This window comes from Geospiza fortis, unplaced genomic scaffold (genome assembly GCF_000277835.1).
Source record: "Geospiza fortis unplaced genomic scaffold, GeoFor_1.0 scaffold214, whole genome shotgun sequence".
Lineage (NCBI taxonomy): Eukaryota > Metazoa > Chordata > Aves > Passeriformes > Thraupidae > Geospiza > Geospiza fortis.
The window spans coordinates 1,340,882-1,364,609 of NW_005054433.1; the positions used below are offsets into that span (position 1 = coordinate 1,340,882).

General features: G+C 35.1%; 1 protein-coding gene across 3 annotated transcripts in view; it reads left to right on the forward strand.

Moving 5' to 3' along the window:
- PCDH9 (protocadherin 9) overlaps positions 1-22,375 on the forward strand; it is a 666,246-nt gene extending 643,871 nt beyond the window's left edge. For all 3 annotated transcript variants that reach the window (XM_014309470.2, XM_031061935.1, XM_031061936.1), the window contains one exon: positions 21,848-22,375. In XM_014309470.2, the coding sequence (XP_014164945.1) occupies positions 21,848-22,221 (374 nt within the window). In that variant the 3' untranslated portion in view covers positions 22,222-22,375. The remainder of the gene's footprint in view (positions 1-21,847) is intronic.
- Positions 22,376-23,728: the final 1,353 nt, after the last annotated feature.

The window sequence follows — 23,728 nt, forward strand, 5'->3', positions numbered from 1 at the left end:
TTCCAGTGATTAGCTTACAGTTTGGTCTGAAACATCCTCACTAGCAAACATTTAATTTTCTATATTTATTACTGGAGTTTGCAGTCAAAAATATCATGGCATTAAGCAGAAATAATTATGATAAAATATGTTAATTGGCAACTAAAAGCAAGGATTCTGATATTATTTACTCCACTAAACTTGAAACAGTGTTAGTTCTCACCAATTTAAGTTCAATATCCGTTTTTGACTGGGAATAGGCAGCAACTCAGATAAGAATCCCAGAATTTCTAAATCAGTTTTTCATGAAAGTTTCAAAGGGGACAAGCAAAGAAGGGGGCCAGATGCAGCTTTCTTCAAATAGCAGAGAGTAGGAAAAGCACCTTTCTCATTCTTTGTTCATTATTTAACCCCTGTGATTTCTTCTTTGCTTCTTAAAAAGATCTGTATAACCAGTTACTTTGAAAAATACAAGAATTTCAAATCTTTTGATTATAGATTGCCAGAAGTGTAACCTTCCTTTTGTCTATTTTAAATAACTAAATTGACCTTAGGGAATCTAGAGAAGCACCTCACTGATCTTTTTGATTAGCATTCATAGTATTTGAAAGAGTTGAATTTTTTCTCTTTGAACACCACAAGCTCATCTGGATAAAAGAGGAGTTCTGTAAATTTAGGGACAGTGGAAATTCTCCAAGGAAATCCTGTGGTTCAATGAAAAATTTCATCCTTACAAGAGCTATATATACCTGACCCTCATGACTGCGGTACCAGTAATTCAAATAAAATCATATATAAAGTGGCATTGGGTCACAGCACAAGATACAGTGGTTATTGCTGTGCAGTGATGGATGGGCATATAATAATGTCAAAAACTGATACTGATTCATGAAGGGTCTTCTACTTTCAAAATAAGCAACCTTCACCTTGCCTTCAAAATCTTGCTGGGGGAGGGAACCATTTCACTTTCTTGGCCCAGATAGATATTTCAAAAGCTTATTCCCTGATACTTTTTATATTCACCAACTATTTGTGCTAGCTGTTTGCATGATTTACAGCAGAAGGGATTCACTCTACATGAGAAATCATTGTCTGGAATAAATAGTACAGAGATGGTATGCACAGGATAGAAGACAACTTGAGGTGAATGGCAGCCAAGAGGGTGTGATGGGAGCTATGTATGTTTTACTTATAACTGTTTTACACCCCTTTGTGATGTATAGGCAGCATGATGCTCACTGTGAATCTTAAACATTTCTATTTCTGTTTCAGCTTTGAGGAGGGAGAAATACTGTGCTCTGTATTAATTGGATAACTTTGGCTCAAGCTTTTAAGTGTGACAAATGGAGATGTGCCAAACTGCCTGAAAGTAATTCTGGTTGTCAGTGAACCACAGTGGCTGCCAGTTTGCAGACAATTTCTAGTTTTCTTGAGTCTGTCACATCTCTTTCACACTACCTATTTACCATCTGAATAGAAAGCCAGCACTGTGAGACATAAATAAATGTATTTGTCTTTAATATGACAGTGTTTCTTTGAGGGACTTGCGCTACCCTGAGCTACACATCGTGAACCAACCTGAACTTCTGCAATGACACGAAAATTCAGGTCTCCTGAAGCAAGCAACAATTAAAGTGCTGCGGGAAGCCAAAGAATGTAATTAATAATGAGGTGACTTTGTGGTTACCATGTAATTTTCTTATCTTGGAAAGATGTTTGTCTTAGGTTAGCTCATTCTCCCCAGGACACCTGAAAGGATATTTGTGATAGAACAAACAACCTACCCCTGCGGATGTGACAGCAGAAGGCTTTGTTTCTTTATGAGTCTGATCCAAAGATGCCTTCTGTTCCTTAGTTTACAGGAAATCCAGGGTAAACCTTTTATTTACACATAGGGAACACTTGCCAGAACAGAATAAAAAAGCAGCTGATTAATCAGCATGCAGCCTTCATCTTGTAGGGCCTAGCTGCCTGGACCTTTTTAACATTTGGAAGATTAGCCTTGGTGAGAGAAATGTTGTGTGGAAATGCCTTTGATAGCTCTGTGTTTTAGTCTATCATGCTTTGCAAAGGGGATGGCTCAGGGTTTGAAAAAGTCTGCATGTTAGAACAGAGGATGCTCATGGCTGGGGAAAAAAATTACCTCGTACTAGTTCTGTACTGCTGCCCTTTGAAGCAAAATGAGAGGAAAGCTTGCTCTGCAACTTCAGTTGATAAAATCTATTTTCTGGAACATTACCAAGTCTAAACATATATCATCTATATAGAGAAATAAGGCAGACAAAGGATAGTATTCCTAAATAGGCTTGGAATACTCAGGCAACTGCTAAGAAAACAAAAATAAGGAACAGTGCCCTGCTAGTTCGACCCTTAAATTATGCAGCTGTTCATTACCAGAATTATATATCTCATGCTGCCCTTTGGAAGGAAGGCATGGTGCACAGAACTGGAACAATTACTGAATTATAGTACAATAAGAAAGGCCTCCTAAAGTGTCACATGCATGTAGAGGAAGATAAGAAAGGCCAGCTTAAGTTCTTGGCATTTTAAAGAAGGCAATCAAGAAACCCTTTGAATTCCTTGGTGTTCTTTCACTGCAGTTCATCTACATTTTTATGCAAGTCTGACAAAGCATCCCATTCATGTGTCAGCACTCTCGTCTGTGGATGCATTAGTGTTTATTACAGGCTGAATTTGCAGATGCTACAATTTGAAAACAGTAATAGAGCCAGTTGTGTGGCCTTAATATTTATATAATTAATAATGATTTCATGCTTCCCTCCCCAGTGCTTCTGAAATAAAACCAGCTACATTAGCATGGTCAAGCATAACAGGGCTCAATACAATCCTGTAAGCCTAAATTGTTTTGCCATAACAGGCTTTGAATTTTACTCTGAAATAAAATGTGTTGTGTTAATCAGCTTACTGTTAATGAATTATTTGGGTGACATATTTGGCACATTTTTGCACATTTAGCTATGACATAATTTTTTTTTATATTGATCACACATAAAATGTATACTCTGAAGAGTGGCCTACAGTTCTTTGAATCTTTTGTATTTGAAAACAATAATGCACATTTTTCATCTCCCAAAAGTTTGTATGTGACTATGGTCTGGAAATTAGCCTAAATAAACTTTTTTTTTTTTCTAATTCCTTGCAGTTATATTTCCAGATAGTGTTTCTCTTCATGCATTTGGATTGTACAGAAAGTACCTTATTCACACACAGACTTTCAATGAAACAAAATTTATACAATTTTTCTTGTTGATATATTGCTTATCCAGAAAAATAGTCTTTTCGTAAAAAAAAGAATTACAGTCTTCTAGTGTATTGAACGAAAAAGTATTTTGTGTGACTGCATGCTAAATTTTTCCACATGTTGACAAAAGCAAAATTATAAGTAAAATTAATAATACATCAGGCTCTATATTCTATTTCTTTTATTGGGAGTAGAAGATTTCAGTTATTTCTACATGTTGAAATGAAAAAAAAAGGAAAAAGTTGGCAGACTGGCAGAGCATTTAAAGATGTATGAGGTTTTTTTTATCTGTTTCTTTTTGGTTTCTTATTCTATTGATTTATCCAGAGTTTTGAATGTGATTGATTCAGTAAATTATCTGTAAATCAGGATCAAATTCTAAGCAAATATTATAAAATCTATAAAAAACTGACAAAGGACAGTAAAAATTTTAGAGTCCATCCTTCTGTTTTGTAAATATTATAAAACTTTAGAAAAAGTAAAAGCAAAGCAAACCCTTTTGATTACAAAGATGAAAAAAGGAATTACTTGCCTCTTAGACAATCCAGCTAACAGAGTTTATATGTCTTGGGCTTTGGACTGATGAGAGAATACAGAGAGAGCTCTGATAGGCTTAATGTGAGGCTATGCCTTAGAAACAGGATCCCTATTATCAAAGCTGAAAGACACTTTTATTGCTTTTGTCTCAGATGCTCTTTAACTGTGTTCAGAGAATAGCTTTTACAGAACTTGCAAGGATTGTGTGTGAGGTTCTTGTGTCTTTTGTCTTCTACTCTGTTTACTTTGCTCTGCTGTAAGCTAGTCACTAAAAGCTTGTATCACTCCTAATTTCAATAATATCTCTACTGTGTAGATGAGGGAAAAGTCACTTCTCCCCTTGCTCTTTCTCAGTGACCCAAGAGTAGGATGCTTGAGAAGGAAAATAATTAACAAAGTCATCAATGCTTTCTGCTGTCTCCTTGCACAAGTACCTCAAGCAGTAAAGTGCTTACAGTACATGGGAAGTTGTAACTGTCTTATGCAGTAACAGTTCAGCAGTCTTTCAGAGACAAAAACTTTTAAGTCTTCAAGACATGTGTTTGTCTTTCACACTTAAGCTTCCAAAACTTAAGCAGACCTTATTCAGAAGGAATATGCCATGTGAAGCATAAAACCGTATGGAAATCCAGCGCTGAGAGAGTAAGTTCCCTCTTTGCCCAAATCAGTCACTGGTAGAGAAGGCTCTGAAGGGAGATTGTGTGCAGGGTTCTGGTCTCAGGTCCACACACTTACTTACACTGCCAATTACCATGCGGCACCACTGTACCTGCATAGCTCCTTTTCTGATGGGAGTTGGGCATCATGTTTATTATTTGCTCATATTATTTGTTTGTGGTCAATAGATGAGGTCAGATGGGGAACTTGAGGACAAGAAAGTGGGTTTTGCAATTTTTCTGTGTAATAGAGAGTTTCCAAGAGGAAGCACAATATGAAAACTAATGGGGTTAATAGGATAGAACAGAGGATCCTTAGCCCCATGTAAAGATACAAATAGCACAGGTATTATTTTAAAGCAAGAAATTGTATGTTAATAGGAACTTGACAATTAGATTTGAATGATCTTTGCTATTCCAACTGAAAGCCATTACTAGGACACTCTCTTAGATTGCTCACTGAAAATTAAACTGTGAAAGCTTGCCACTGGACTGTTTAGCAAAATGTTTGCTCCCATGGAAGTTTTGGTTTTGAATAGGAGAATTGCCAAACTGAAGTAAAGTGATACCTTTTGATTGGTAATGTTATTAGATTTTAAGATTAGGAGCTCTGTTTTTGATATTTCAGGATATGGTTTGGATAATATGGTTTGAGTTATTTAGAGTTGTAATTTATTATAACAGGTAAAACACTGAAAATCCTTTGAGAGAAAAAAAATCCAATTAAAATACAATAGGGCAGTGGGATATAATTTTTTCTTTCTTGTCCTGACATTTGTCTGGTTAGCAATAATATTTGCTGCAAATTTATATTTACAAGTGAACAGACCTTATTTCACTGTTTTTTACACGGCTGATATTGAATAGCATTGGCTTGTTCTTATGTCTCTCTTACAGGGACAGATTCTGGGGGTGACACCACCTGACTTTAGTGCTGCTGTAACAGCTGATACAGCTGGGGATTAGGTTTATGATGTCTGTGAGCGGTTCTGCCTTGAGAGAAAATAAAAAGAAAAGGATTTACATTTGTTTTGTGATTCTTTGTTCCTATGGAAATTGAAGACACCTTTTATTTCTATGAGATGAATTTCAACTTTTCATATCTCTTGAGAATGAGTTTCAGGCACCAGGGAGAACAAAAGAGAGCATTTCTAAGTAGGAAGAGTGCTTTCAGCCCAGACACAAAAACATGACACCCCCCCACAGGTCTGGCTTGCTAGAGGGGTTACTAGTCTGTCATCTCTAGCACAGTTATCTCAGTACTTCTTTTGAGTGATATAAGAAGTCTCAAATTTGGGCCTGTGAGCTGCAGATAGCTTTTCCTGAGATCAAACAGAGAAAAGAATGTCTATTTTTGGCTTTAAACACTGGATTGCAAATATAGGGTTGTTGTTCTTATTATTGACAAGTACTTCTTTGTACCTCTTTCTCTGCACTCTCCAAATTCCATCAACAGCCATTAGCTCCAAACAATGTAACAGGGGGTATTTTTTCTTTTTTTTTTTTCATAAGTAGCAACTTTGAATGCTTGCCTTGTCTTTATGCCTTCTGCTATTGCTGTTAAAATATTAATATCCTTGATTTTAAATAAATAAGCCCTCTACGTTTCTCTAAATCAATGTGATTAAAAAAACCTTTCTCCCAGGGAATTCTGGGTGAATGCCAATTTATCCTTACAATAAAAAGACATTTTCCTGCTGGAGATTTGTAAGCTCTGGCTGAAATACAAGGATGATTCTCACAGCAATCCTAGGGTAAAATAGGAGTAATTTAGCTGAAGCCAACTGGTATTGGTGTAAACAAGATTAAAATCATCCTTTGCATATGTGAGACACACATGTATCTTAGCATAAGTCCAGTTGTTACTCTAGAAATGTGTTGGAATGAATGCTTCAGTAAATATTTCAATACCGGAAACACTTTCTCTGATACCTATCTTAAAATAGGGCACAGACATTTTAAAAGGATGTATCATGTGTCATGTGGGCAATAGATGTAAAGGATTATTTTCTTGATGCAGCAATTGTTTAACTAAGTCCCTCTTATTCAGGAGGGAGGGATACCACCTCTTTCAAAAACATTGCTCTTAGTGTTATGGTTAACAGGATGATTTACAGGAATCCCATCTTTCAATGGTGCATTGCTTCAGGGAGGCATCAAATGGGTCTTTCTGCAAATAAATTAGTTTGCAAGTTTTACTTTTTGTTCTTCTTGGCTTCCTCATTTAACAGTCCAGAATAGGCCTGAGTACTTACAGGGCATCCACTGCCATGGTATTAGAGAGCTATGTAATCCACAATCCCATGTGTTACCCTGAAAGGTATGGAAATTCTATTATCTTCATTTTATAGATGAGCATAAAGAAACAGAGGAACCAAATGACTCTGCTAAGGTCACACACATTGTCTTTGATTTAAGAGATATCTTGAAAGATCTGTCTTCTGTTGCCTCAGCTGTAGAAGCTGAGGATGCCATGTATACACCTGAACTCGGCACTTTGGGTAATTTACTAGTCAGCAGGGAGAGGTAGACACTTCCAGGGCACAATTCATCTCATAGTAAAGTAAAACATAGAGGAGTTCAGAACAATCACATTGTGAAGGAGCCTGTTTAAAGAATTTAGTTGATTAGCTGAAAGGTATTATTCAATTAGAAATGCCAGTATTTCATCAGATTATTCCTTCTTCTAGTACTTTCCTTTACTAGATGAGATTTTTCAGCAGCATTCATACTGAAATATCTCACCTTCTTGCTAAAAATTCTTACCTTTAATGCTGCACATTCTCTTTGTAAGGAATTATAAATACTTTTATCTATCTTGTATTAGAAACAGTACATTGTGACTATAGTTTCTTAATACTTTATTGCTGCACAAGGTATCTGTATATATATCTGTAAATATAGCCACATTGTGATTATAGTTTCTTAATACTTTATTGCTGCACAAGCTTCTATTGTACATCAGACACCTTGACTGTAGTCAGACATTAGGCAATTAAATACAAGACTATAAACTTCCAATAATTTGCAAAATAAAGTCTGCTGGTTTTATTGTGGGATAATATAAGAATCTAAATGTTGGGGTGGAGTCCAGTAGTGTCTTATCATAGACGCTGTGTGGTCAGATTTATTCTCATGACAACACTTTCTCTTACTTTACAAAGTCATTTAATATCTCTATTTGTTTATCATCTGTCTGGGTTTATTCTTCTAAATGAGAAAAGCCGAAATTTCAGTCTTCTCTAACAAGAAACAATCCCACCTTTTTTTTTTCTTTCTTTAATTCTTCTGATAACCTGGTTTTCACTGAAAGTACTTTCCAGTTTTATGTCAGAAACACATTGCATCAGCCCTTTCCCTATAAGTCTATATTAAGGGCATTACTGAGAATATTCAGGATTAGTTCTGATATTGAATTATGTGGGACCTCTCTCCACCTCTATCTCTTCCCTCTTTGAATCAACCTACAGGTTCCATTAGCCTATATACTTGCTAAACTAAAATAATTTACTATATGGAACTTCATCACAGGCTCTGCTGAAGTCCAGAGAGATGATATTGACTCAATTTCCTTTGATTCTAAAAATGAAGTAATTTACCATGATATTCTCACGTTATCTACCATTCTTAAAATATTTGTGTCAGAGTTCCCCATTTATCAATTGTCATGGTGTTATACTTTTCCTTTTAGTTCTGTTTTATTCTTTCAGATCAATTCTTATGGATTTGTAGAAACTTATGCCTGCTTTTCTCCCCTCCAAGTTTTGGTATATATTTATGACACTCCAGATAGGTAGCACTCATTCTGTACATTGTTTATTTATAAAATGGGTTGGTGTTGAATGTGGATTTTCCCTCCGATTTATTTTGCCCATTTGTCTGTAGTAAATGCCTCCCATTTACTACAGCAGGTGCCAGACAAAAGTACACGAAGTACGGACAAGGAACCTTAGGTGATATGCAACAGAGTCAGCATGATTTTAAGCAACTGCTTCTAGTTGGTGCTGTGCCTGCTGCAGCCCATGCTGGAGGGGGGCATTTGTGCAAACTAGTGTTGCAGTCTTACTTAATCAGCCTTGTCAACAAGGAGATCTCTCCAACTCCATCTTTTAGCTGTAAAATAGTAGGACTCCAAAGGTTTGCTGAGACAAAAACTAAGCAAAGAGACACAGAGAATACATTCTCAATGCAACATTTGGAACATAGAATGCTTTTAAGGCTACTGCCTTCTAGGAAAGGCAGGTGCAAGACCGCAGTGGACAATTTACCAAGAGGTTTATGTCATTCCCATGCTCCTTGACAACACGGGTATGGAAACTGACAGAGCATAAAGTTCCTTTGAAAGTCAGGCTACTGAGAAGTTGCAAAATGATTACCTGAGACTGTGAAATAGATTAATTAACAAAGAAAAAATGCAGTGCTTAATAAAAAGTTCCATATTCAAGGTGTCTGCCAGGTGTGTTTTGCTTTCAGTGCTATTTTTCTCCCCACAGCAGGGAACAAAATTTTCCATTATAATCAGGAATACTGCAAGCACTTAATGCCTGAATGAGGGACCAAAGACAAATTACAATGTAATCAATCTTTTCAAACTTTTGTTTTGTTAGTGGAAGTTTCAGTTGTTCCTTTTTCAGTTTTGTTGGCCTGGCCCACTGTCCTACAGCTACAGCTTTGGCCCCTTAATACTTCAAAAATCCATACTGCAATGGTGAGTGATATCTGAAATACTCTGAAATTTCAGAAATGAAATTCCATTTTATTTTTTGTGTCACAATGCGGAAAGCCAAAGAAAAAAAAAGCCTCATCATGTGCTTTGAGAATGATCTGAAAGCCTTGGTAGAAGAGGGGCTCTGTCCAGATGGAATCCACTCACAAGTGACAGAGCTCAAAGGTATTAATTTTGCAAGTAAAAAAAAAATCAGGTTTTTGATGCAGCAATTAGTTTTAAGGAAATAATTAACTATTCAAGGAGCATTTCCTAATCTGAGTATACACATTGAAAGATCAAAGTGATTAAGTGTTATGGCAAAGCCAAAAGTGAGACATAGCTCCATATTCAAATTCTAAATCTAGCTATCTACAATGAAGCTGTGTACATAATGGGTGCTATAACTTCTTGTTGTTTTTAAGGGAGATTTAATCAAAGCAGTATAATTGTGAGAGCTGTTCAGATTCATTTCTGTACATTAAGTTTGGTGATTTACTATATTTTATTGGCTAGACCAACTGACAAGATTGACAGGATATCTGTTAACCAAAATGAGGAATTAGAAAATACATGTATCTGTGATTCCCATGTAGGTATATACATCGCAAACATTAAAAATTTTATTTCAGTCCTATCTTTGTCTTCTCTGTAGCAACCACCTTGATCCTTTAAGCAGCAAATATGCAAGACATTTCTCATAATTGGTTCAGATCACAGGACCATCAAGGTTGGAAGAAATATTCAAGATCATCTAGTCCAGCCATCAAACTGGCACTACCATAATCCCCCTTAAACCATATCCCCAAATGTCACATCCAGATGCTTCTTGAACACTTCCAGATGAATGTTTCTAAAGCTGAACCCCAGGCTGGAATTAATCCTACCTTACTTAGCATTCTGTCTTTAATAACCTTAATTTTATGCCTAAATTAATTACAAGAAGATGCCCCATCACTCATTTTAAGTGAAATCTCTTAACTACATTCAGTGATACAAATTTATAGGAGAAGGATTTGCCATCCAGGCATCTGAGAAGATGGTGAGAGGAATGTTTTTTTGAGAAAAAATACAGGAATACAGATGAGAACTGAGTTGAAAACATGTAAAAAAAGACAGTAAGCACAACTATAAAGGGACAGCTTTGAAAAAAGTAGAATCTTGAGCTGGAGAACTTGTAAAGGAAGAATTGGTGTAGTATGTAGGGAAGCTAAATGCTAAAGAAATGGCTTGAAGATCACAAGGGAATTGGTCTGTTTCTTTTAGTGCATCCCTTCCTAAATCAGGCTTACCTGTTAAATTCGTTTTGTGTTCTGTAGTGACAAAAGACTAAGTTTTACATCCAATGAAGACAGTAGCAAAACTCCAACCTTTCAATACTCCAAAATTCTGATATTTCAAATGGGAGGATGCAGCTGACCAATTAATGTGTGGGAACACAGCTCCCTGTCTCTGCTGTCCCACCAAATAAATTGACCTGAAATAGATCTTTTTGTCTATCAGTAAAGAATATTGGTATCTCAGCTCATCATGATTTTAAGCATTTGACATTGCTTTTAAATAACTTGCTGCCTCTGAAGTTGCCATAAAGTAAGTCACTTGATACAAGGGTAATAATCATCTTAAAATTAACTGTTATTTCCCTCATGACTACAGTTTTATAATAGTTTCTCTTCTAAAGCTAAATTGTTGGCACAAAGCCATGCATTATTTGCAGGTGTTTACAGGGAAAGACAGGGTGTCCTAACCAAGTGTCAGTGATCCTTTTCTGCATTCTTGGTCTGAAATCAGCCATTGAACCCAAGCACAGGACAAAGTCATTAACAGAACAATAATTCTTAGGTGTTTTGACAAGACATTCTATGAACAGTAATTAACATCTGCACTGTCATTCCTGTCAGGGAGGTGAATGGAAATGTTAAGTGAGCTAAATCTAGTGACTGCTTTTCCCACTTTGGTAAATCACCTTTTTGTTTGTTTCTTTTTTATAGTACAAGAAGAAAAATATATTATTTCTCTCAAGTTGTTCACCTGCTTCATATGTTTTTATTTCTACAAGTTCAGCAACACAAATGTGTTCATACTGCCCATTATTTTCAGAAGCTTGAAACTGATAAGCCTATATTATACATCATTAAATTTGAGTCCAAGATTATATCATGCATGTATTTTTTTTTATTATTTTTCTCTTAATTTATTGTTACCCTGTGGAAAATAAAACCAGTTTACCTTTACATCTAAAACTGGAACGAAGAAAATAGATGCAGTATATTGCCAAGTATTCACAACTCTCATGTTATAGAAATTGTCAGATTCTTATGTGACTGGGCAAGAAATATCTCTTTCTAGCCACATTTTATAACAACAAAATGAATTCTATGGAGGTAAGCAAGCCTTCCATTTTGTCTTTGGGTATTATAAAAACCCAGTGGTTTGAGGAAATCAAACTAACTGTTTTTCTTGGCATGTTCCTTCCCAAAATTTTCTTTACATATGAACCCATGATGTTTTTAATGCTTGAGAAACCAGACTGTGTACAGGCATAAAGGAGAGTATAAAGAGCTTGTAGCTTGTTGTGTGTGTAAATGTTCATGGTCTATGCTCATAGTAACAATTTTTCTTCAACCATCTTGCTTAATCCATTTTAACCTATTCAAAAATCAAAAATAAATTATAATATTCTCTTTAAAAAAGTCCAGGCATCTGGAAATGACATCCAGGATATTCCTTTAAATGTGTTAGTTTAGACCTACTCTATGTGCATTTTGTGCACTAATTTCAGACAATCCTTTTATGTTGTACTTAGATTTGAATTTAAAGCAGCCTACTTTAAAGCTATTCTTGCATGAATAAATAAAATATAATAAAAAAAAGAGGTGTTACATGTTTAGAAGGGTTCGTTTGCTGAGATATTTCATCAAATAGGAAGAAGACAAAATAAGGTTATCAAAAAGTAATGTTTCCTCCGTTAAATGTGGATTCATTATTCATGTGAAATATTATTTTACTTCCTCTTCAGAATCACAAAGATAATTTTTTCTGCAGTCTTCCATGTGAGATTTGGAAGCCTGGAAGTATAGCTCTTTCTAAACATCTAAACTGGATTGTATGACTAACCAAAAGTATTTGGTGCATACAGATGCTGCTTCCATATTAATTTTCAGTACATTGAATATAATGACTAAATGCAGCACAGGTTAATTTTCAAGCATGGTTTAATAAAACGCAAGTGTTTTGACTCAGGAACACTTGTTTAATGGGAATTTTACTGTAAACTATATGAGTTCATTAAGAGACTTACAGATAACTCTTCTGAAAAATGATGGAAATTAACATAGTTTTTAAAGAAAAAGAAGGAAATGTAGCAGGGGTATAGCTCAGACATAATGAAAGAAAGCACTTTCTAGTATTCTCTGTGTAATATGCCTGCAGTTCTGATAACTCAACTGGTGCTGAGCTGAATTTTACAAAATTATCTAAATGAGATGCTGTTATACAAACAGAATTAGGAAATGGTTCTTTTGTCTCTGGATTAGTTTAATGACATCTCTGACATCTGTGTCCTGCGATATTTATCAAGGATATATTTTTGTGTAGAATAGAAGACAAAATCAACAATATAATCAAGCTTATGCTTGATTTATTATTATTTAAGCACTTTTTCCTGTCACATTTTTCAATTATTCAGAGTCAAGAAGCTTAAGTTAGGAGAACAAGTACCCAGATTTAGGTCCAAATTCTGCCAAGAGAAATGTACTTCAAAAATATTTTCAAATCAGTTAAACTACTTATTTACATAATAACATGTATACATAAGGCATCTGCCACAAATTTGCAACAAATTTGGTTTAAACTAAATCTGATTTTGGTCTGATTTGTACTGAAGGAAAATAGAAAAACACACAAGTGGCAAGAAGCTTACTTTAGAAATACGGATTCATAAAAAGATGCATTTCAATCTAAATTGAATATTTGTTGAGATAGTTGTAATTAACCTAATTACAGAATGAATTTATACTTTTATGCAAAAATAGTCTTAATTATATTTCTTAATTGACAGTATGTTTTAAACACCATAGCATAAATGCTCATTTTCATTGTCCTTTGATGAGCTGCTCTCTTGAGTACAACAAGCTTGTAGCTTTTTGATATTGTCTGATTTTCCCTCTTGAATTCCTTGGAGGTAATCACTTTTTCCCTTCCCTTCCCTTCCCTTCCCTTCCCTTCCCTTCCCTTCCCTTCCCTTCCCTTCCCTTCCCTTCCCTTCCCTCAAATTCATTTTTATTTTGACACTTTCTGCTGTACAGAGGTCAATCTAATGCTAGAAATATAATACTTAGGAAATAAGTCCCAGTTGTCATCCACAGATTCCTTATTTATCAATGGACAGAAATACATATAAAAGATAAAAAATGTATAGATATACAAATAAAAAAATCATATATAATTTAGCAGAACAATTCATCATATATATATGTAGATGATGATGATTATGAATTTTGCCTTTATTCAGTTATTGCTTAATAAAGTCAATATCATTTTTTTAATATATCCCAGGTTACCATGCCTGTGCTCCAGGGAGCCAGGATATGTATTATCACAAGTCAGAAGATCAGAATTTTGCTGTAAGCTAGAAAATGATCAGGAAAACAAATTATTTTAGGCTTCTTTAGCAATCACAAAATGAAATGAAATTCAACCTGAATGGTTTTGTTTTTTCCTGTTGTAAATGAGTTGATGGTCAGGCATCTAGAAACAGCACAAGGCTGTGCAGAGTAGGAATAAATGTTGTTCAGCTCAGTTTTACAATATTCTGCCAATTCTTCTTGTCTTGACTACCTTTTTCCACATTGAATCCTACCTTTTCTCAAAGAGAATTTATAGAAATTACTAACCAAAATTTGATTTTGTGTTAAACAGTTGACTGAATCTTCCAAATAGAGACTTAGGTTTTTTAAGACATGTCAAAAGTGGTGCTGTCTCAGCATGTTGCCTGTAAATCAATTCAACAAAATATTTTTATCAAGTATCATAAATATTTAGGCGTGTGAGAAAAAAGACAGTAAATGATTGTGACCATGGGATACTTTCTGAATATTTTATTATCACCATCCATCATCACCTTTTGGGAACAAAGACTTTTTTTAGGCAGCAAAATGAAGAGCTACATAATGAAAAAGATGAATGCTGAAAATAATATTATTCCAAATATTTGAACACTGGTCTCATTAAGTGATACAATCAAATTTAAAAGGTTCATTTGAATCCTCCGAGGAGTTCTTATGCATTATATTGTCCTGCTAAAATTAAATGTATGGCAGGAAAAAACTGCCAATTTTGAGGAAATAAAATTAGGTGATATAGCATTCTTTAGAGGAGTAGCTTGAGCAGACAAAAAGATGGATGAGTTCCATGCCATACTGAAGATGGTTGCAAATTTATAAAGATATGCTGTCTGCTCTTTGTGTGCCATAAAGTCTGTCTAAATAACAATATCCTCTCAGGGAGAGAATTTGCTGTTCTGGCTGCCCATGTATTATTGAATTTGGACTATTTCCATTTGCAAATGTTGACTTTTCATCTGTGCCCAAAGAATGAAATCTGTATGAGAGATGGGTAAAGCTTTTAATCTTTATTTATTTGTTAACTAACAGGGTTTTTTTTGCCAAATACTGTTTGCATTTCTTTTCTCCTGTTCTTCCTGCAAGGTGACTGTCTGCATCCACAATGTGACACTTCAGCTAAGAATACAAATTGCAGTCATTTGTGTGTCTTTGTTTGTTTGTTTATTCACTTGTTTTTTTGTTTTTAATGACAGAATGTATTAAGTCAGAATAAAATCCCAGATATTATTTTGTATCTTCTGTATTTCTAAAGAGTATGCTAGAATTGGCTTCATTTGTCAGTGAAAGCTTATACAAAATGCAACCTTAAGTTAACGGTTGCTGATACATAGATTTTTAAGACCAGAAAGAGCCACTAGATTATCTAGTGAACTTATTTTTTATTTCTTTTTTTTTAACAATAAATTGTAAAAATAAGCTAAAAAAAAAGTTCTGTCATAAAGATCCGAATATAGGCAATATGCAACCCATGAAAATTAGTGGAGCTGGATTTGTATGACTAGTGAAGAATCATTCAGGTTTGAGCTGTCAGTTGTAGCTCAGTACCACTCCAGACCATGGCTCTTTGTGACACCTCCTGTAGCATCTTCCCACACCCTTGTTGCAATGACCATGGCCATGTGATTTCAGATTGTTGCTGCTTGCCTGCAGAATGGTCACAGGCTTCATGCTGGTTCATATGTCTGTTGTTAAAAACTAGGCAGCACTAAGCAAAATTGGCCCCTAGTATCTTACAAGCTTAGCAGACGCAGGAATTGTATGTCTACTTCCTGACCATGCACACATGGAAATGCAGAGGGGCTAATACACATGCACGTCAATGCAGAAAAAGTAGTTGGAAATAGGAACAGAAAGTTAGGTCAGGTAAAAGGAGCATCCTTACAGTAGAGCAATTATTGATGGAGGTGTACCTTGTAAGTAGTAATGGTATCGGATTTCTACGAAATATATCAGGAAAAAAGAGAAAATATAACAAACTAAGCAACATTCCCTTTCATTATAGCTTTTATAGTAGAGAAGGTGTAGGGGAAAGAAACTTGAGATGAGAAATGCAGAATATTTTCTTAACTTCTACTTTGTTCACTTTCTCAGCTTTGAAAAGATATAGATATGGAGAAACTTCAGTCATCACACAACTGGATAGAAACAAAATTTCAAGTACTTGAATATTGTTGCCTTCAAAATTTAGTTGCCCAAGGAATCAAAGTCATGCAGAGTTCTTGTACAGAATCATGTAGATGATATAGAACCCATCTGGATCACTTAAATACTTCACAGAATAGTGTAGAAAATCATACATGCGAGGTTTTCTCGCCTTTTCAGAAAATACTTTGTTGCTGCTTTTCTATATCCTGGGTGGTCGCTCCCACACACCCCTTCTTCCCCTGCTTCCTGCCCCTCCTCTCATTGTGCTAATTAAGGATTCTGACAGCTAATCTCTGCTAAGTAATGCAGATATAAGCTAACCTTACAGTGTTATTTATTTCAGCCTTGATGAAAGAGAAGTCTCAGCTAAGACAGGGAACAGAGAGTAGCAAGGGGTTTCTTGATCTATACCTTAGTACAGAGGATGGAACACCAGGAAAGCAAGAGAGAAGCAGCAGGGTAGAAGCTGGTAATGATAAATCTACCAAAACTTGCAGCAGCGATAGGAGGAATCCAGGGACCTTTGAACAAGGTAATTTGAGGATGGAATGTGAATTGACTGTGCCAGGTAGAATGACCATGGAATAAGTCACTAAAAATATATATTTTTAATAGACACTGAATGTTTCTTTTAATTAATAATGCCAAGGAAGCACATTTGACACAGCATGTGTTTGCTTTTGTAGTCTTGGTTTATTTTTAACAGACTGGAAATAAAGAACTGTCTTCCCCATTTATTTGTTTGATACATAAGAGCAAAATAAAAGGCAAAAGAATGTTCATAATTATAAACTTTTTTCCAGTTTTATATTTAATATATGACTAGTTGTAAAACCTCTATGAAATGGAATAATGTCATTTCAGTTCCATGAATGTTCCATATGTGGGGAAGGCTGTAAAATCATGAGGTCTCCGAGAAGGTCATTTAGTAAAGTAGCCCATGAAAACTCAAAAAAAAAAAAAACTCAAAACTTTTCTGTATTTAGGGATAAATAGAGCTGAAAACATTGTTGTTGTTTTCTTTTTCATTTTAAGATGCAATATGAAAAGTTAAATAAATATGATTGTCTGAAACACAACTGTGGCCGTGTTCAAATACACTGTACTTCACGTTAGCACCCTCGGGCAAAGAGTACCTATTCATGTTGCTTGAGACCAAAAAATCTCACAGAGTGGAAATAATCTTGTGACCTCAACTCTTTCAGAAATGAAGAATGAATTTTCTGGCTGTAAGCAAGAGAGTTTTAAAGAAGCAGGTTGAAAAGCAGCTGGTCATCACACCAGAAGCTAGTTGCTAATTGCAGCAGTAAGTTAATCAATGAAATAGCTGTTTAGCTTCTGGGTATAATAAAAAGAGATAAAAGACCACACAGAAATTCCAGCATTAGGGTATGACCAGCTCTTGAGTGGCATACATTATTTTCCTTCTTACACCTGTCTACTTTTGAGTAGGCAAGTCATGCATCTGCTTGACAGCTATTAACAGAATAAAATAACAACAAAAAAGCATTTTTGGGTAAGATCTGATATAAATATTTACAAAGACAATTTAAGGGAGTGTTTGTTATGCACTTTTGTGTTTGCTTTCAAAACATTTAACTCCAGAGACAGATGGCTTGTACAGTTTTATCAGCACTTGTGTCATTATATATTCAAGCAGCCAAGACTGATAACCAGCCTCGCGGATTATGGATTGTTCAGAGAACAAATACTTTAAAAAAAAATCCCCCATATATCAATAAAGTACTTCAGCATGGAAAAGCTTGATACAGAAATTGCAGGGACGTTTTTGTGAAGAGAAAGGAAACAAATTAATGCAGTTATAAAATTAAAGCAGCAGGAACAGGTTTTTAAGTGGTGTCATTGTATGTGGTAATGAAACAACTTTAGAAAATTGGGTGAAAACTATTGTTCAGCTGTGGTGGAGGAGAAAGATCATTACCATTAAGGCAACATTATGGCTTTCTCAATACATAGCAGCCAACTCTTCAGTCACACTATCCCCAGAAGATCTCTCTCTTATCATATTGCATATGATAATTACACTTTATGCTGCTAAATAGCAACCTGAATAATAAAGAGTCTTAGAAAAGAACACATTTTTTTGATTGAGAATATAATAAAACAAACCAGAAACTCATAAAACCTAATTGTGAAAAGAGTCTTCTTTCTTTTTTTTTTTGTAGGTAAAATCCTTTCTTTTTTCCTTTTCAACTTTTTCTTTTATCTCATAGTAGAAAATTTGTAGAATCCCCTAAATCATGATTATCACCATTATTAGCAACACTATTTACTAAACAGTTGTGGTTTATCTAAAGGCCTTAACTGGAGATAGCTTTGGCAGGCACCACACATGTTATGAATGAAGCTGCTTTTGTCCTCAATAAGTAAGCATGACCATTCCCGTTAGTAGCTTAAGAGTAAAATATAATATTCTAACAATCTGCAATTCTAAAAAAAATCACTTTGTGGATTTCTTTTTCTCTTGTGATGGCTCAAACTAAAAGTGATTAAAAGTATAATTCTTAGTTATATATTAGATGAAGTCTTGCAAGGTATTTTGTAAACTGAAATCTCACAATATTTTAGTAAGGCAAGTAAATATTCCCTGCATTTTACTGATTGGAAGGCATGAGACAGAGGACTGGAAAATATGCATACACATTTGAGTAGGAGTCTGAACCTCTTCTCAGTTCTGGGCATTCTTACATACAGGCACACGTAGAGGTGTATGCAGACTGTAACATACCTCATAGCTGTTTGAACAGTTATACAGCTAAAAGAAGAGTCTTTCAGGTGTTCCCTGAGACTCCCAATCCTCTCCTAAAAGGAGAGTGTCTCACTCTGTCTACAGTTGTCACTTGGTGTGAACAACATCCATATCAAAATTGTAATTGGCTGCTATAAGGACTGCATAGTCTTGCCTTTGATTGACATCTCCGCATAGGAAAGGTTGATCAGGGGAAGACTCGCACACAACAATTAATTTTCCAGGTCTAACTTGGACAGTGGTATTTTGTTAAACTGAAAAACACGCAAGGAACAATTCATGTACTGGCAATCATCTCAGCATTGTTACCCCATTCCTGTCTGCTGCTCACAGTAGTAGCAGATATCTGAATATTCCAGTGCTCTCCAGGAAGTTTATCAGCTTAGAGATGGTTAAAGCAAAGGATGCTTAAAATTCATTCCAAGCTGAACAGCATTAACTGCCTACCACAGTTACTAAAGAAAGCAAAACACATGAAGTAAATCTTCCAAAGAGTTTGTCATGTAGCTTATAGGGCCACACGTATATTTATTCTTAAGTATAAACCAATTGATTGGTCATTTAAATTTTAAATGGAAATTATAGTCTTATCTCTTAAAATTTATTTAACTAAATAGAAAAAGTAACTTATCCTCTGCAGAACTATTGTACTGAAGGCTCTTCTGTTATTCATTCGTTCCACTGCAGATTGGAAGCACAGAGTAGATGCACCATCCTTCTTGAAAAGTGTAATTCTGTGGTAAAATGTTTTCTTTCTATTTTGAACGTTTTAATGTCTGCAAAACCGTTTTTGTTTTCTTTCTTTTTCAGTAAAATAGTAGTTTACTGGGAGACTAGGCAGGTTGAAAATAGTTCTGCTACTTCTCACTTTTTTTTTCCCCTGAAATGGAAAAAAACTAATTAAAACTGAACTTTAGTTGACAGCTAAAAAAAAAATTAAAATTCAGCTTTTAACCTGTGGATTAATTTTTGGAAAAGTGAGCAAAATACTGTGAGTCCTTTTTTTACTTATAATTGTTTCGGCTTGGGTTTATTTCTCTCTAAGTACCTGCCTCAGTTTGGTTAGAACTTCATAATACAAGATTACAGCAAGAGTTTATAGAAAAAAAAAAAGAAAAAAAAAACCACCTCTCTTTCAGGTCTCATTTTAGAATTGTGGTTCATAATTCTCATTGAAATCTCTGCTTAGATCCTACTTTACAGTTGCTTTTTTCTTTTTTCCTAATGATTTTGGTTTAATTATTTCACCTTGTATTGATCTAAATGGAAGGGAGCATTGATTCTATACATTTTTCCTGTTCTAGTTTTCAGCAATAGGACACTTTCTTATGTGGGGAATTCAGTTGCAACTTTTATTATTGATTATTATATTTTATTATAGCTTATTACATTCTGTCACATCAACAGAGTACGGCATATTCTCTAGGTATTCAAAAAGAGTTGTTGCTCAGAGATAAGAAGATTAGCTAATTACTAGTATAACATGTAGAAATATGCCTGATGTTTGTTTCTTTTTATATCTGTGTTTAAAAGCAGTTGGAAATGAATAGGAGTTTCCATTAAATTAATTGATTTAATTTCAGTGTTCAGAAAAAGATGTTAGTAAGTGTAATTTATTGTATATGCATGGAGTACAAGAGAACAAATATATTCTTTGGCATTTTAACAGAGAAATCTTTGTTAGACTGTCTTCACTTATCATTTTGAGTCTCAATTAGATTATTATTAAGATGCACTTTTTTCTGATACATCGCTGACATTTTTCTTCTGAATAGTAACTTTGCTATTCATGCCTACTTGCTAATGTTCTTTCTCAAAAATCAATCTATAATTTTCTTCCTGTCACTGGGCTGGTTAATCAAGGAAATATGTCTCCTTAAGTCTTCAAATGTTTTCACTACTAGCCCGCTGATTTACTCTGAAGTCAAGAAAAGACATCTCAAAATTCTTGCTCAAAATTACAACACAGCAATGACTCCTGGCCAAGAATATCCCAGATACAGAGAAATATCTAACAAAAATAGACAAAGTGATTTTTCTGCCTTTTTCCTGGCTTGTCCTTCCTCATACAACCAACCTGAGCATATGAGCAAATTAAGTAATTTAAAAATGAAGTAAGACTGAGAGGAATTTAGTGTTGCTGAAGGCATAGGAGACCTGTCTGCTTGGTTGAGAGAGGCCTGCAGCTGGCTTGCTGTGTCCTCAATAGTGTGTGAAAAGTTATGTAAATATTTAATATGCATAGTACTTCAGCAATCTTCATTTCTGTCTCTTGTGGTCTTATATTTCTAGCTTACAAAGAAGTATGAGAACAGTTCTTTTTAAAGTGCCAGATTTACATAAGAATTCTTTTGCCCCCTTGACTTTTATGGTTGTATCTGTGTAGCATCTGAGATGTGTTGAATGGTCAGAAAAGTGTCAGATTTTTTTCTATCTCCTGACGTAATGTTTTGAATTGCTTCCTGGTTTCATATTAAATCAAGCAAATTTAACTTGTCTCTTACTTGTTGAGACTATACATTGGAGTGTGCATCCACTGGGTAGATACCTAGAACTGTGCCTCAAGCTGTGTTTGTAAAGCAGTATATATTAGAATAATCCTGTGTACAGCACATTCCTTTGGGCAATCCTGTTTTTGGATAGTACAGATGTTTCTCAGTTTGCAGTAGGCTGTTAATTCACCAAGGTTCTTCAACAGTAAATTGAGTTGAAAGCAGAACAGAGTATATCCAAATAATGGGCCCTTAAAAGCATTCATTCTCACTCAGAATCTGTAAGGGTAGGTTTACTTCCTTGGACGTTTTCACTTACCTAGCTCTATTTTCTTGATATGACTTAGAAAAAAGGAGTTAAGTTTATTCGTAGTAGGATTCGAGACCAATAGCATAGGGATAATTGAACTGTTTCTCCATTTCTGGAAACTAGACACGTACCATATACAGGGAGTATATGCCCTACAAAGCAACTACTCTCTAACAGAGTGAAAATGTATGTAGAATTTACCAGCACAATATTTGGTTGCAGGATCATTGTTAGTTTTCTCCTGAGGTATATGTATATTTGTTTATATATGTTTATATTTGTTTAATGACAAATATAAAAATCTAATATAATGTCCTTTTTTTCCCCTTTCTCCCCCATTTTTCTTTTTCTGTTTGTCTTCTACAGATGGGCCTCTTGGTCCACGAGGATTAGCGGAAGCTACAGAGATGTGTACTCAAGAATGCCTGGTTTTGGGTCACTCAGACAACTGTTGGATGCCTCCTAGCTTGGGCCCATACCAACAGCCAAAGTCTCCTCTCTCCACCTTTGCACCTCAGAAGGAATGGGTTAAGAAGGACAAACTAGTTAATGGACACACATTGACCAGGACCTGGAAAGAGGATAGCAACAGAAACCAGTTCAATGATCGAAAGCAGTATGGTTCCAGTGAGGGCCATTTCAACACTGGCAACCACATGACTGACATTCCTCTGGCCAACTTGAAGTCTTATAAACAGGCCCCGGGATCTGTGGAGAGTCCAAAGGAGCACCAGCTATAAGAAATGGTTACTTTGGACCAATGACTTTAGCTTACTTAGACTTGCTAATACTATGTGTGTGTCAGAGCTTTATGTACTGGGTAGACCTCTAGAACTACGCTTCACCTAGCAGAGATATACATATCTTTATGTTAGCACCGTGGGAGGTATGATGTCCTGCAACATGTTAAATAGACATGATTAAAGTCTGCAGAGATCTCTCCAGTTTGAAAATATCTTTTTTTGTTTCTTTGTTTTTTGACCCTGGACTGCTGCTATGAACAACAGAAGATGCATTTGGAGAGTGAGAAAGTGCAAAAGTTTAGTGGATTGCAAAGATTGAAAAGCATATCCAGTTAGAAAATTGTGCTTTTGTTGTCATTGATCTATGCTGGGACTGTTATACTTGAGATCATATTGCAAACAATTGAAACTGTAAACATTAAACCTATTGTGCTATTAACAATGTTAGTGGACACTTGTAAGTCAATTAGCGTTCAAATACTTGTAAATAGCAACAATTATTACTTACAATTTTTGTGTACTTATAATGTTCACTTGAAAAGATACTGTAGCATATTTCTGTGTTTCACAGTTGCTTTTTAATTTCTTTCATTTGCTTTCTTGTTGTTTTGCTTTTATTTTCAGTGATGGTGTTTCTGTGTTAGTAGTCTGTCTGACACACAATGTTCCAAGAAACTCAAGCCACTTGTATGAAAAGTGAAAAAAGTGATGGGGTAGGAAGAAAGGTTGCTTGTAGAAAAGGAAAAAACCCTTTTTTCTATGTAGTAGCAAATGATGCCAGCATTCTGTTAGAATTTCTTTTTTTTTCTATTTTTTTAAAATTTAATATTAAGAAATGAAGGACTTGTGTAAGGGCTTAAAAACTTAGCAATTTTTTGTTTAATTCCCATTCTGTTTCATAAAACAGGGAAATTGCAAAACAGAAGAATATTTAAATGTGTGGTGGAGGGCAAGGGAGAAGGCCATTTGTTTGGGATCCTTCATCAAATTAGTTGTAGTCCATCATTTAATGAGTGGTAGCTGATGTTGATCCCAGCTGAAATACGTGGAGGAAATTCTACAGGAGCAAAATACAATAATAATGTTTTTCCAGTAGGGCCGGTGTGTGTCTATACCTAAGACAGTTCGTATTGTTGAAACAGCAGCATTTGTGTTGATCTTCATCTGCGTTAACGTTGTAGTAACACGAGTGTTTTTAGACCATAGCCACAGAATATTTAATGTGTTGTGCCTTCATGATGTAACAGAGCATTCTCCTGGTAGGCTAGTTGGGGGAACTAAAGGGTTAAATCTCTAATTATTGCTGTTTAACTGTTTGTTATCATAGTTGGTCAATGCCTGGCAGGTACCAGTATCATGTCACCTCGGTCAAATCAGCAGAGTGACTCCTAATGTTAGTAAGATCTAAGTTGCACGCAAAGCAAATCCAAATCCAAAACATTTTTAGATGGTTTTTGTTAAGGCATGAAAGATGATTTACATGAATAAATAGCATGCAAAAAAA